Here is a 13,926-nt window from a genome sequence, read left to right as displayed (position 1 = left end):
CTCCAATTTATGTCACAGCAGAAAAAGTACATATAATTTAACACATCATTCCACTTTGAAAATATTGAACAGACATTAATTCAAAGATTGATGGTAAATTCTTCAAAAATATATCCGGGAGTTAGTCATTCTGATCATCACATCTTCTTCATCATTCAACAGGCTGATCACTGATCTTTTTAACCTCAGTAGCATTTTCCTTCCAAACCCCATATCCCTCACTTCCCTTAATATCCAATTATCTATCAGGGACTGAGCTTCCACAAACTGCTTTGGTAGAGAATTCCAAAAAATAATACTACTCAAATAGATCAAATTTCTTCTAATCTCAGTCCAGCATGGTCAATCCCTTATCTTGAAACCCTAGTCATTTATGTTGCATGTGCCAATGTCAAACCTTGTAACAATTTTGTATGTTTTAACATCACCTTTTATACTTCTACACTCAAGACCGCAGGACTAGTCCGCTTAATCTCTCCTAATAGGACTATACCCCCATCACCAGAATCACTCTGGTGAACTTTCATTACAAACCCTCTCTTGCATGTACACTCAGTGCCTGTACCTAATGAGGTGGCCACTGTGTGTGTGTTCATCGTCTTTTACTCAAACCATCCCATCTTGCACCAACAATCATTTCACAATAAAGTCACTTCGATGACATTTCTTCCCCATTCTGATGTTTGGTCTGAACAACAACTGAACCTCTTGACAATGTGTACATGCTGCTGTGCATTGTGTTGGTGTCACATGATTGGCTGATTAGATATTTGTATTAAGGAGTTGGTGTACCTCATAAAGTAACCACTGAGTCTAAATGTTTCTTCAGGTAGGGAGACCGGACTAGTATGTACTATTCTATTTTAAATCTGATTGATACTTGCTGGGTTTTTATTAAAACTCCTGTATTCAAAACCTCTTGTAATAAGGACCAACGTAGTGCTTGTTTTCTGAAATTACTGGTTGCAGCTATCAATAGAAACAAATTCATCTTCAATCACTGACAGTAATAACTTTGAAGTCAATGGGACCATATATTAAATATAGAGTGCATTAGATAATGTGGTGATATGGTTAGGTTGCTGATGAAGAGCCAAAGTTGTTGGCGTTGAAGTCTCAGCACGTCAGCTGGGAATTTAAATTGAATTAATTATTTAATATACAATTTCAAATTAAAAACTGTTCCATTGGATTGTCATCAAAATGCATCTGCTTCACTGGTGTCCTCCAGAGAAGGTATCTGCCATTTTTAGCCTGTTCAGCCTATTCAAAATTTTAAAGTTCAAACTCAATTTATTATCAAAGTACAGAAACAGCCCTGAGATTCACTTTTTTGTAGGCATTCACAGTAGACACACAGAAACCGCTTAGAATCAATGAAAAACCTCACGCACCAAGACGGCCAACAACCCATATGCAAAAGACAACAAACTGTGCAAATGCAAAACTAATAATAGTAAATAAATAAACAATAAATATTGAAAGCGCGAGATCGAGAGCCCTTGAAAGTGAGTCCATTGGTTGCAGGAACAGTTTAGTGTTGGGGAGAGTGAAGTTACCCCCTCTGGTTTAAGAGCCTAACACCAAACCTACCAATGTGGTTGATGATTAAATGCCTTCCCAATTTTACAGCAATTGATCCTGATATTGCTAGTGACATCAAAATGCCATCAATGAATAAACAAAAAATAAATTTAGTCAGGATCATGTGGGCAAATTTCAAACAATCAATACCTATAAATTTAGCTCTGGACAAGAATGCTGACTATGGTGAAGATAATGGAATAGAGTTGAATCTGTGTAAGTTACTAATGCTGCTATATTGTGTTATCAGCAGAAATACGGTAAATTTATAAGTAAATATTTTGGTTTAACTTTTTAAAACCTCATAAGAGAGTTTGGATTTCCTGAAAGTTTAATTTTTGTGTAGCTTTGCAACAAGATAAATGAATTAACAGCATTAAAAAAATTTAATGGCCATTACAGATGTAGAGTGGTAAAGTAACCAAGATTAACATTAAGAAGTGACAGGCAGAATAGAAAAAATAGTTAGCCTTGATAATAAAAGGTAATGGCAGCCAGAAAAATAATTTTAGTTTGGACTTAATGTGCTTGGAGCCTAGAAACAGCAAAGGGCAGAAAATATTCTTGGTAGTTGCCCAAAGGACTCCATAGACTTGTGTAATATAGGGCATGATATAAACAGGAAATTAGAGGCAAATGTAACAGGAATAATGGAATAATCATGGTGGACTTTAATCTACTTATAGATTCCATAAGCCAAATCAACAGTAGTGTGGAAGATGAGTTCATGGAGTATATTCACGAAGACCCTTTCTTCATTCAGGAGGAATTAACAAGGGAACAGTGTGCATGACATCTAATATTAGAGAATGAGAAGGGTTAATTCATTAACTGATAATTAGGGACTTTTAACAAAGAATGATTATTGATAGAATTTTATGGGAAGGGTAAACGTGAGTTAGTCCAATTGAAACCAGATCTTAAATATAAAAAAATAAAATATGAGCCTGTGAAAATACATTAAGATTATAACATTAAAGAGCAAAGATTAACCTTACATAATTTGCAGCAAATATGTCTCTTTTTATGACAGAAAGCCCATCAAGAATACTGATCTAGCTGTGGCTAACAAGAAAAGTTACAGATAATGCTACATCAAAGGAAAAAGCTTTTAATGTTGCCAATAAGTCCTAAACTTTACGATGTTTTCTGAATTCAATAAATGAAGCCCCACAAGACATTCATTAGGGAAAGTAGAATATAACAGGAAACGAAAACATACTGTAAAAGCTTCTGTAAATATATAGAGGAAAAGAACAAAGTTATGTGATGTCCCTACTGATGAAGGTGGGAGTATCAGAGAAATGAACAAATACTCTGTGCCTGTCTGCATAAGAAATAGAGAAAACCACCCAAAACTAATGAAGAACAAAAGGTCTAGAGTAAATAAGAAACTGAAAAATATGACAGTTAATAAATCTAGAAAAATAAAGCTGTAAGTCAATGAATCTCAGGACTGGCAGAGGTATGAAGGTGCCCTTCGATGGGAGAAGGCAGTTTAAATAGTTCAGCACAGACTAGATGGGTCGAACGGCCTGTTTTGGAACTGTAATTTTCTGTGACTTTATGACTGAATGACCCGTATCCTAGGTTTCGAAAGAGGTGCCTATGATGATGCATTTGTTGCCAGCTTGCAACATTCTGTAGTTGAGTCTAGTTTCTGTAAACAGGGGGAGCAAATGTATAACTAGTAGTTTAAAAAAATCTTCCACTCTTGCAGGTTACTCTGAGTGCACTTCAGTGCAATAGCTCTCGACTAGATAAAGAGTAGGCGCAGAGGGGTACACTTCAGGAAAGGTGACTGAAGACCCAGCAACATACTAAAATGGTGCTTTTGAAAATAAATCTGTTTTCAGCTGAACGACTGTGTATATGCAGAAAAGCTCAAAGCATGGACAAAGTACACTTGTCTGAACTTTGAAAAGTGCTCAGGTTTACAATTAGTGTTGAAGAACTGCGCACATACACGGCCGCTTAAGATTTACAGACTTGCAGCATGGCCATTAATGTGTCGAAGGTGCTTTTACTATTCTAGATAATTAAACAGCAAATATCCCAATGGCACTATAAAAATATCTGTCTCCAACATGTTCCCTCTACAGCCTTAAAAAACAGAAACTAATGGGTTTGGGATCACAGAGAAAACAGAAGAAAGATTATAAACGCCTTGGAAGTGATTTAAAAATGACTGTCTTTGTTCTTCTAAGTTATTGTCTGCCTTAAACTCCTTCCCCAGACAAACTGATTTAGGACTGTAAACTATTCAAAGCAAGAAAGATTACACCCATGTTAAGCAGCTAACACTCTGTAATTAGTGTAGTTACTCTACAAAAACTGGACATGTTTAATGTTAAAAAAAAAGGAACTTGGTTGTAGGTAAGTAGCATAATTTTATTCAGTTGTCCCATGTTAACGGGTTCTGTCCATTTAACTTGGTTTTGGGCTTGATGTTTAATATTCACTGTATTAAAAAATAGTTGTAAAAGATTGTCAAGTCACAGAAAAATAATGGCAGAGAAAAGCTGCCTTTCATCATTGTTACTTTCAGTATTTGGACCAAATTTGGTAAATCTAGACAACTTTTGCCTGCTTTTTAATGACTTGGCAGTTCACTGATTGATGATGGGACAAATCAAAGGAACTGCTCTCATTTTCATATAACTATAAAGGTAAACAAGGAAGTGATTGAAATTAAGTTAAAAATGATTAATGCATTGAACAACAATAAAACTGACCACTATATCAGTAAAGTCTTTGATGTGAAATGTTAACTTTTGTTTTACATACTGAAGACACTGTCTGACATGTTGAGTGATTCTAATGCTTTCTAGCTTTGTTTCAGAATTCATGCTTCTGCAGTTATTAATTTCCATTTTATGATCACAATACGATCTGTGTAATTTATCAATGGAGGGAAATGTACAACTTCTCATCATTTAACTCTGATCTGACTTCATTATCATAACATTTATCATAGTGGTAACATGGATTCATATGCTACAATCAAATCAAAAACAAACTCCATGAGAATTTAAAAAAAGTTACCATTAACTGAACACCTTTTCCAGGCATCATTAATGGTGGCTAAAGTTGGAAATTGATAAGTTGCTATGTCAGATTTTTTTATAACATAACTGGAATTCTAACGGTAGAGAAAAAAAGGTCCAAGTTATTTTGGGATATTCGGACACATTGACGGATAGCAAAACCAGGCACTGAAATTAGAGTCAATTCTGGGCAGACAAAATTTTTTGTACGAAAACAATAAAGCTTGATAGACATGGTACGGTGTGCTAAAGAGGTGCTATATTAAATTCTAACAAGTAAGAACCGGTGACTAACTTGTGCATCCCATCTCTGGCTGATCAACGTCAGCTCGATAGAATCCAGTTTTGCAGGGACAGATGGTGGCTCCTTCCGAGCTGATCCGGCTGTTCGATGGGCAAAGAGAGCACAGTTCATCCCCCTGCCGGGATTTGAATGTTCCCTGGTGACAAGCTAAAAACCAAGAACAAACAGTAATAAGGAACACAGCATTTTTAAACACTTTTAAATTTTGCAAGCAAGTCAATTATAACAAAGAATAAATTATTTGGAGAAGAGCTTTTCCTTCAGAGACAAAACCTCATTTGGAAAGATCTATGCACAGTACAGGTATTGGAAGGAAGTGCCTCCAACAGAGATAGTGCCCTACCCCCCAAAAAATGTCTGATTGCCAAGCAACAGCAATGGTAGATGTGGTTACCCGTCCAATCAAACAATGCAAGGAAGACATGTTCAGAAATTATTTCAGGTATGTGACACTAAACATGCTATGCACTGTGGTTCCCTCTTCTGAAATTTGTTTCCATTGACTTCAACGAAGTGAGGGGAGAAGTATGGAAGCCATTTAAAAGTTTGATATAGTACATAGAATATAGAAAACCTACAGCACAATACAGGCCCTTCAGCCCACGAAGCTGCACCGAACATATACTTTAGAAATTACCTAGGGTTACCAATAGTCCTCTATTTTTCTAAGCTCCATGTACCTACTCAAGAGTCTCTTAACAGACCCTAATGTATCTGCCTCCACCACCATCACCGGCAGCCAATTCCACGCACTCGTCACTCTCTGCGTAAAAAAACTTACCCCTGACATTTCCTCCATACCCACTTCCAAGCACCTTAAAACTGTGCCCTCTCATGTTAGCCATTTCAGCCCTGAGAAAAGGCCTCTGATTATCCACACGATCAATGCCTCTCATCATTCTATACACCTCTATCAGGTCAACTCTCATCCTCTGTCGCTCCAAGGAGAAAAGGCCGAGTTCACTCAACCTATTCTCATAAGGCATGCTCCCCAATCCATACAACATCCTTGTAAATCTCCTCTGCACCCTTTCTATGGTTTCCACATCCTTCCTGTAGTGAGGCGACCAAAACTGAGCACAATACTCCAAGTGGGGTCTGACCAAGGTCCTACATAGCTGTAACATTACCTCTCGGCTTTTGAACTCAATCCCACGGTTGATGAAGGCCAATGCACCGTATGCCTTCTTAACCACACAGTCAACCTGTGCAGCAGCTTTGAGTGTCCTATGGACTCAGACCACAAGATCCCTCTGGTCCTCCGCACTTACCATTAATACTATATTCTGCCATCATATTTGACCTACCAAAATGAACCACCTCACACTTACCTGGGTTGAACTCCATCTGCCACTTCTCCGCCCAGTTTTGCATCCTATCGATGTCCCACTGACAGCCCGCCACACTATCCACAACATCCCCAACTTTTGTGTCATCAGCAAATTTACTAACCCATCCCTCCACTTTCTCATCCAGGTCATTTATAAAAATCACGAAGAGAAGGGGTCCTAGAACAGATCCCTGATATCTGTCCTTTTTTAAAATTCCCAAGAGCATTGAAAACCTGATAGTATGAAATCCACAGATGTAATTATTCCAGAGAGATTGACTGACATAACATTATCACGTTGGTTAAAAGGTACTTGTGTTACCAACTACTAGACCCGTATATCAGCTGTGAGTAGAGTTCTCTCTTTACATGGAAATACAGCAACTTCAATGAAGTCAATTCATAGTGTTTGTTAAACAATGCTATTCATGTGGAGCCAAATGCAGGACAGCATTCTTCAGACGATATTCATATTTAACTGCACACCTTGCCCTTGTGGTATAATTTATTCATAGACAATGGTGAAAGCCATTCATATCACAGTGATTCTAAGAGCAAATTATGGCTCATGCACTTTGACATTGAATTTTAAATAGACCTGTTCACTTTATTTTTCCAACTTTTATTTGTCATTTTCTGTACAAAACAAAATTCAACTTGAAAGGATTCGGTTCTTCACAATGTTTTTAAAACTGCTTAAAGCCATGCAAAGTAATGGGGACAGAACATTTTTCAACCCTCAGAATAAAGAGATGCACAAGGGATAACAAACAGGGACACATACTGCCTGCCTGTGTTTTGTAAGGCTGCTTTTGATCGTACTGACTTTCAATGTTTGGACCAACTTTGATTTTTGTACGTTACGCTGTAGAAAGAATAAGACTCATGCTAAATTGCACTGTCTTCCTTTAAGGACACACTTACATGTCCCTCCAAGAACTAGAAAGCTGCTTGCACCTCCTGTAAGGAATGGAAAACACAACTCTGTCAAAGATCCCCTGCTTCTGCCAGTTTGAACAAAGTCATTTTCTGGCAATGTGTTGGGTGACAAAGCTCTTTGCTGCAGCTGGCACACACTGAAATATCACTGCAGCACTGCCATAATTTTTCAATACTCCCTGGCAACAGAAATAGTCTCCTCTTGCCAGTGTTTCCTAAGAAATTATTACTTATGTTTTATATTTCATAAGGTTAACTTCAGGACACAAGTTGAACAACTTGACCCAGAGGATCCACTGCCGTTTTCAGAGGGGCACTTTATTTTATTGAAACTGAAATATACTGGAAGCCTGTTAAAGTGCTATTCCTGACCCAATTCCAATTAATTTTCCATTACCGACTACAACTCAAGCCCTGTCTCAAATGCCAATATTTTCCCCCTGCTTCTAAACCCAAATATGCTTTGACTCTTGTTAAAAGTTTCACAAATAGTTGAGGTTCCAGAACGATCAGAAATGAATGCAGCCTTACATTAAATCAAAACATAAATCTGAAGCAGAACTATTTTCCATTTAAAGCAAGTTGCTTTAAGCAAGAAGCATTATAGCTTCTCAATAATGGAGCCAATTTTCCATCATTTCAATACCACCTCAGAGCCATGCATACAACGAGAGGAAATTGTAAAATTATGCTTGTGTGCCCAGGACACCACAGCTACGTTTATGGAGAAGAAATGTGGGAATGTTCCAGACTGTACCGCTGCCAAACACATGCTACATTACTGGCTGTGAGCTCTACTTGCACAGACCTAGTACATTTCCTTGGCTGTTTCCTGCCACCTCCTGCACTCTGCTCACCTTATAAAAAGAGCATATACTGTAACTATTTGCTCCAGCCTACTAAAGTTGGATTAAAGTAACAAAAACAAATAGATTAAAGAAAGCCTCACTGATATTTTATTTTTATTTTTTCAGTTTCTGCTCTGCAGTGTGCCAATTTTGCAATACTTTCCTCCAGTTTTATTGCTTGCGACTGCAATTCATTGAGCAAGCGTTGAAGACAATTGAGTGATTTCTGCTTCTAGCAGCACTGTGTCATCTAAATGAAGAAAACAAACTTGGCAAATGCAACAGTTAACAAACTGGCCAAGAGAGCAGTTTCTGCTCTTCCCAAAGGAGACCAGCCTTATTACAGTGCCTATAAAAAGTATTCACCCCCATGTTGAAGTTTTCATATTTTGTTGTTTTACAACATTGAATCACAGCAGATTTAATATGGCGTTTCTGACACTGATCAACAGAAAAACTCTTTCATGTCAAACTGAAAAAAAGTCACAAATTGGTCTAAATTTGTTACAATTATTAAACAAAGAATAATTGTTTACATAACAACATAACCCTTGAAGTCAGTATTTGGCAGCAATTACAGCCTTGAGTGTGTGAATAGGCCTATATCAGCTTTGCACATCTGGACACTGCAATTTTTCCCCATTCTTTACAAAACTGCTCATGCTCTGTCAGATTGCATGGGGATCATGAGTGAACAGCCCTTTTCAAGTCCAGCCACAAATTCTCAATTGGATTGAGGTCTGGACTCTGATTTGGTCACTCCAGGACATTAACCTTGTAGTTTTTAAGCTATTCCTGTGTAGCCTTGGCTTTATGCTCGGGGTCATTGTCTTGCTGGAAAATAAATCTTCTCCCAAGTCTCAGTTCTCTTGCAGACTGTATCAGATTTTCCTCCAGAATTTCCCTGGATTTTGCTGCATTCATTTTCCCCTCTACCTTCACAAACCTTCCAGAGCCTGCTGCAGTGAAGCATCCGCACAGCATGGTGCAGCCATCACCATGCTTCACAGTAGGGATGGTGTATTTTTGATGATGTGTGGTGTTTGGCTAATGCCAAGCATAGCGTTTAGTCTGATGGCCAAAAAGCTCAATTTTGGTTTCATCAGACCATAGAACCTTCTTCCAGCTGACTTCAGAGTCTCCCGCATGCCTTTAGGCAAACTCTAGCTGAGATGTCATTTGAGTTTCTTTTCCAACAGTGGCTTTCTCTTTGCCACTCTCGCATAAAGCTGCAACTAGTGACTCACCCGGGCAACGGGTGTTGTATGCGCAGTCTTTCCCATTTCAGCAACTGAAGTTTTTAATCCTTCAGAGTTGCATAGGTGTCATGGTGGCCTCCCTCACTGGTTTCCTTCTTGCACGGTCACTGACTTTTTGAGGACAGCCTGCTCTAAGCAGATTTACAGCTGAGCCATATTCTTTCCATTTCTTGATGATTGACTTAACTGTACTCCAAGGGATATTCAGTGACTTGGAAATTTTCTTGTATCCATCTCCTCTCTTGTGCTTTTCAATGACCTTTTCGCGGAGTTACTTAGAGTGTTCTTTTGCCTTCATAGTGTAGTTTTTGCCAGGATACTGACTCACCAGGTGAATTTTTACTACAATCAATTGAAACACCTTGACTGCACGCAATGTTTTCCATTTAACTAATTTTGTGACTTCTAAAACTAATTGGCTGCACCAGTGATGATTTAGTGTGTCATATTAAAGGAGGTGAATACTTAACGCAATCAATTATTTTGTGTTTTATAATTTGTAATTAATTTAGGTCACCTTGCAGAGATCAGTTTTCACTTTGATAAGAATATTTTTTTGCCGATCAGTGTCAAAAAAAGCCAAATTTAGTCCACTGTGATTCAACGTTGTAAAACAATAAAACACAAAAACTTCCCAAGGGGGGAGTGAATACTTTTCATTGGCACTGAACATCTGATTCACTGAGGGTCACCATTGTTGAGGCAACTCAAAGACAACTTATCCAATAACCTTTCCAATGTATGTTAATTTTTATGCCTCCAGTTAGTATAGATGATATCTAGAAGTGGTCAGTTTTATGGGTGCAGTCTTCTCTTGTGAGTACCAAGCCTTCCTGTAAAGTACAAAGTCTTCACAATTTTCCACCTGAGGAGGACCCAGCAGCTTGCTCAGGCACAGTGACATTCCCAGAATCTATGGTGCGCAGCAGCCCTAGATAAATAAATAGTACTCAACATCATGTGAGATACCATCTTGTCCTTTACAACATTGGCCTTGAGTGTTTAGCTTGACACCACTCACAAGTGCACAACTGCTTGCTCTCTGTTCATCATGGGAAAGTTGGACTCTGCATCAACTTGCTTAAAGATTCCTGGCAAGAAATCACTTTCATTGTGAAAATGTGCAGCATGTCTACAATATTTGATTAAGGCTTGAGACCCGGGATCTGCTGGAATTTGGGTCTTGAGCATCAACTATGAGCAAGCAACAAAGTGCAAAAGCAGATCCTTATGCAATAAGTAGTCTGGGAATCTGACTGTGATAGAAATCTACCATAGGTAAGTCCAACCATTCCAGTGTGCTTTTAACATTAAGATAAAGAAGAAGTCTGTCGTTCATGCATAGTCTGTCAGTCCCATTGATCAAATTACTGTAATCTCAAAAATCCTAAACAGATGTTGCCAATTGTTGATAATTGTGAAAAATTACTAAAATAGGCAATAGTTTATTCAAAGGTTTTTGTCAAGGCAGGTACTCCTGATGTTTAAAAGATGTTTGGTGCTACTTTCACAACTGATGCACTGAAGGAGATGCACCAGGATTAAATGACTTCAACTAGATTTAGGCTAGAGATTGAGACAATTCTGCCCCTTCCATTTTGTGTATTTTTTTTCACTTCATATCTTTTTGGCTCTTCTGTTCTCAATTCTCTCCAGAGTGCTGTAAAAAAGATAGTACCGTAGATTCCGGATTTTAAGCCGCTACTTTTTTCCCACATTTTGAACAGCTTTGAACTTTGCGGCCTTTAATACGGAGCGGCTAATGCATTATTTTTTTTCATGCCGCCGAAAACATTTTGCCTCGTAACAGTAGACCAATAAAATTGATGAGTAGTTCACAGAGGTCCAATGAAATTGTACGATAAATCAAGCGCACTTTCACAATTAAATTATTGTAAATCAGTCATTTGTACTCACCCTCATCAACATGGAAAACACTCGAAGAAAAGCATTGTGCTGCCTTTATGGCAGTTATTTAGTTTATAATATTTTCGCTTAGTAATTCATTTTCTAGTTAAAGTTAGAAGAGTTTTAACTATATTTGTTTTCTGTACTACATCGCGGGATGCTTTGACGTCACACCCGGTTTCGCCGCGTCTTGTGGGATACCGGTTTGCGATAAACGGGAAGGAGGGGGCATTAGACCCGAGCGAAACGCTGCTTTTAAATGCCGTTTGCGATAAACGGGACGGCGGGGGTCGAGCGGCGGAGCGAAAACGCTGCTTTTAAGTTAAAGGCGATCAATAACTTTTCCTGGTAGGCTGCAGTATATATATTTTTTACCAGTCGTTAGGAGATATTGGAATGTTGTTCAGTAAAGAAGTATACGCAACGTATATTTAAAAGTAGCCGCGTTATGGGCACGGTTCGAAAAAAAGCATTTGCAATATGTATTTGTTTTTGTTACCATATGGATTTAATTAAAAGTTAAAAAATCATCACGTGTAATATCTTTCTGTGTAAATATCTCATATTACAACATGGGACACCTGCGGCCGAAAATCCGGTGCGGCCTTTACAAGTAAAAAATTGATTTTATTTCTAAAATTAGAGCCAGCGGCTTTTAATCAGGTGCGCTCTGTAGTCCGGAATCTACGGTAATTTAAAATAGTTTTACAGCATCATGAATGTGGTTGTTTTTGTGTGGTACAATGTTTTATACATGTAGAGTTTTGTCCTGAATATTGACAATTCCTTTTTCCCTACAGATAACAGTCAACCTGCTGAATTTCCCCGGCATTTTGTTGCTTTAAACTTTAGCTGTGGTCATATCTTCTATATTACACTTTTAGACTAGACTATCTGCTGGTCTAAACTCTGTTGGCAATTGATCAATAGATCTAACCCTACAAAGCAAGGTGGAGGAACAGTGCATTGTAAGGTATCTTTAGCCAGACCATCTTTCCTGAGTCTCTGGAATTCAGTGACAATATTTTTGTCATATATGTTTTACTTAGATAGCGAAAGCTTTATGAGTGCTTAGCTATGTTATGAGACTAACTTTGTCTATCATGACAGTAATAAAAATAGAAAATATCTACAAAAGGTATCTTAGCAACCAGTACCCAACAGGAAACTCATTCCTTTCTAAACTGACCAATGTCAATCAACACTGATCTAGTACAGCAAGCTGCTTCCAAGAATTCTCAATGGCACAACAGGGAAATTTAGGGAAATCTTTAACGAATACTTAATGAAAATCTTCAGCTGTATATGGCCAAAAGACTGTCTGTCTTCCCTTAACTACAGAAATTACTATAGCTATGTTTATACAATAAACTTTTATGAGGCTTTAAAAATAATGAGGCAAAGCAAATTTGAAGAAGGAATATTTCCACCTTCTCTATTGAATCTTGGCCCAGAGGAAGTTGAGATTAATAAAATGAATTGCTGAGAACTCCCAGATAATGCTTCAAAGGAACAACATTCCTCTGTAGCAAGAAATTATATTTCCACCATTCTGTTTAATGCAAGAACATGACAGCCTTTAGAACATTAGCAAGACAATCAATCTGACATATGTCATTATTGGTGGGCATTTATAAATGTAAACTACTTCACTGGAGTAAAATTACTTCCTTTAACAAAGGGAGACCATAGATTTTATTGCACAATTCATGGATGAAATAAAAAATAGAAATTGCTGAAAATATTCAGCAGTTTATGCAGCATCTGCTGAAAGTGAAACAGGTAATATTTCAGGTCCTGAATCATTTATCAGCACAGGTGAAATCTCTCCAAAGGAATATCACCCATAATTTTGAAGAGAGACTTCAACTGAAAGACCTATATTTTGTGGGTATACTAATATGTGAGATGATATGTGTTAACAGTGTTTAAAATGAGAGAAGAATTTGACAAAATGGATAAAAACCTATTATTTCTTTCAGTTTACAGTCAATGATAAGGATTAAAAATATTACTGACAGTGAGGAAGAAGAACAGAAGAATATAGATCTTACGTAATATAGAAAGTTATGGGAGCAAATGAGGCATGATAGGAAAGATGCACAATTATCTGCCAATAACAGCTTGTACAGCCTGGAATCAGAGATGAAAACAAAACATACACAGCATGATCTGTAGGTTCCTACCTGTCACGTTGAAATCAATTATGAAATCCTAGGTACACATCAATAGGAATGGTGCAGTTGACTGAACGATGACTTGATACCTCAACCTAAGGACGTAATTTAATGACATTCCCAACATGTGGAGAGCAAATAAAAGTTCTGATATCAACAAACAGTCAAAAACATGTTGACTGCCCTTTAAGCATAAGCATGACTTTGCGGGATTGGACAGCAGTGCAGGTGATGTGAGGATGGAATTAGTTCAATACAAAGGCTTGCATGCTCTTCAATGGTTTGCACTTGCTAAATAAACAGAGCTGGTTTCTAACCCAGAGCATGTGACTCCTTGTGTTCTGTGCTATTATGGACCTGGTGATCTATCAGGCACAACTTGACTCCTGAGACAGAGTTGTATCATTCAGTAGCCTCAACAAACCTCAGAGAATAGATAATCTGGTAAACTGAGTAGTCAGCCTTTCTGTAAATTGGGCTGAATATTAACTGGTAGAGTGAAGATATGGACATTTTCATAGGTCAGCATT

General features: G+C 37.8%; 1 protein-coding gene across 5 annotated transcripts in view; it reads right to left on the bottom strand.

Moving 5' to 3' along the window:
* LOC140725546 (ephrin type-B receptor 3-like) overlaps positions 1–13,926 on the bottom strand; it is an 88,883-nt gene that overhangs the window by 22,368 nt on the left and 52,589 nt on the right. For all 5 annotated transcript variants that reach the window (XM_073041147.1, XM_073041149.1, XM_073041148.1 and 2 more), the window contains exon 4: positions 4,927–5,082. In XM_073041147.1, the coding sequence (XP_072897248.1) occupies positions 4,927–5,082 (156 nt within the window). The remainder of the gene's footprint in view (positions 1–4,926; positions 5,083–13,926) is intronic.

The sequence above is a fragment of the Hemitrygon akajei genome, chromosome 3 (genome assembly GCF_048418815.1).
Source record: "Hemitrygon akajei chromosome 3, sHemAka1.3, whole genome shotgun sequence".
Lineage (NCBI taxonomy): Eukaryota > Metazoa > Chordata > Chondrichthyes > Myliobatiformes > Dasyatidae > Hemitrygon > Hemitrygon akajei.
The sequence above is the reverse complement of the archived record's forward strand: the minus strand, read 5'-3'. Positions and strand labels throughout refer to the sequence as shown.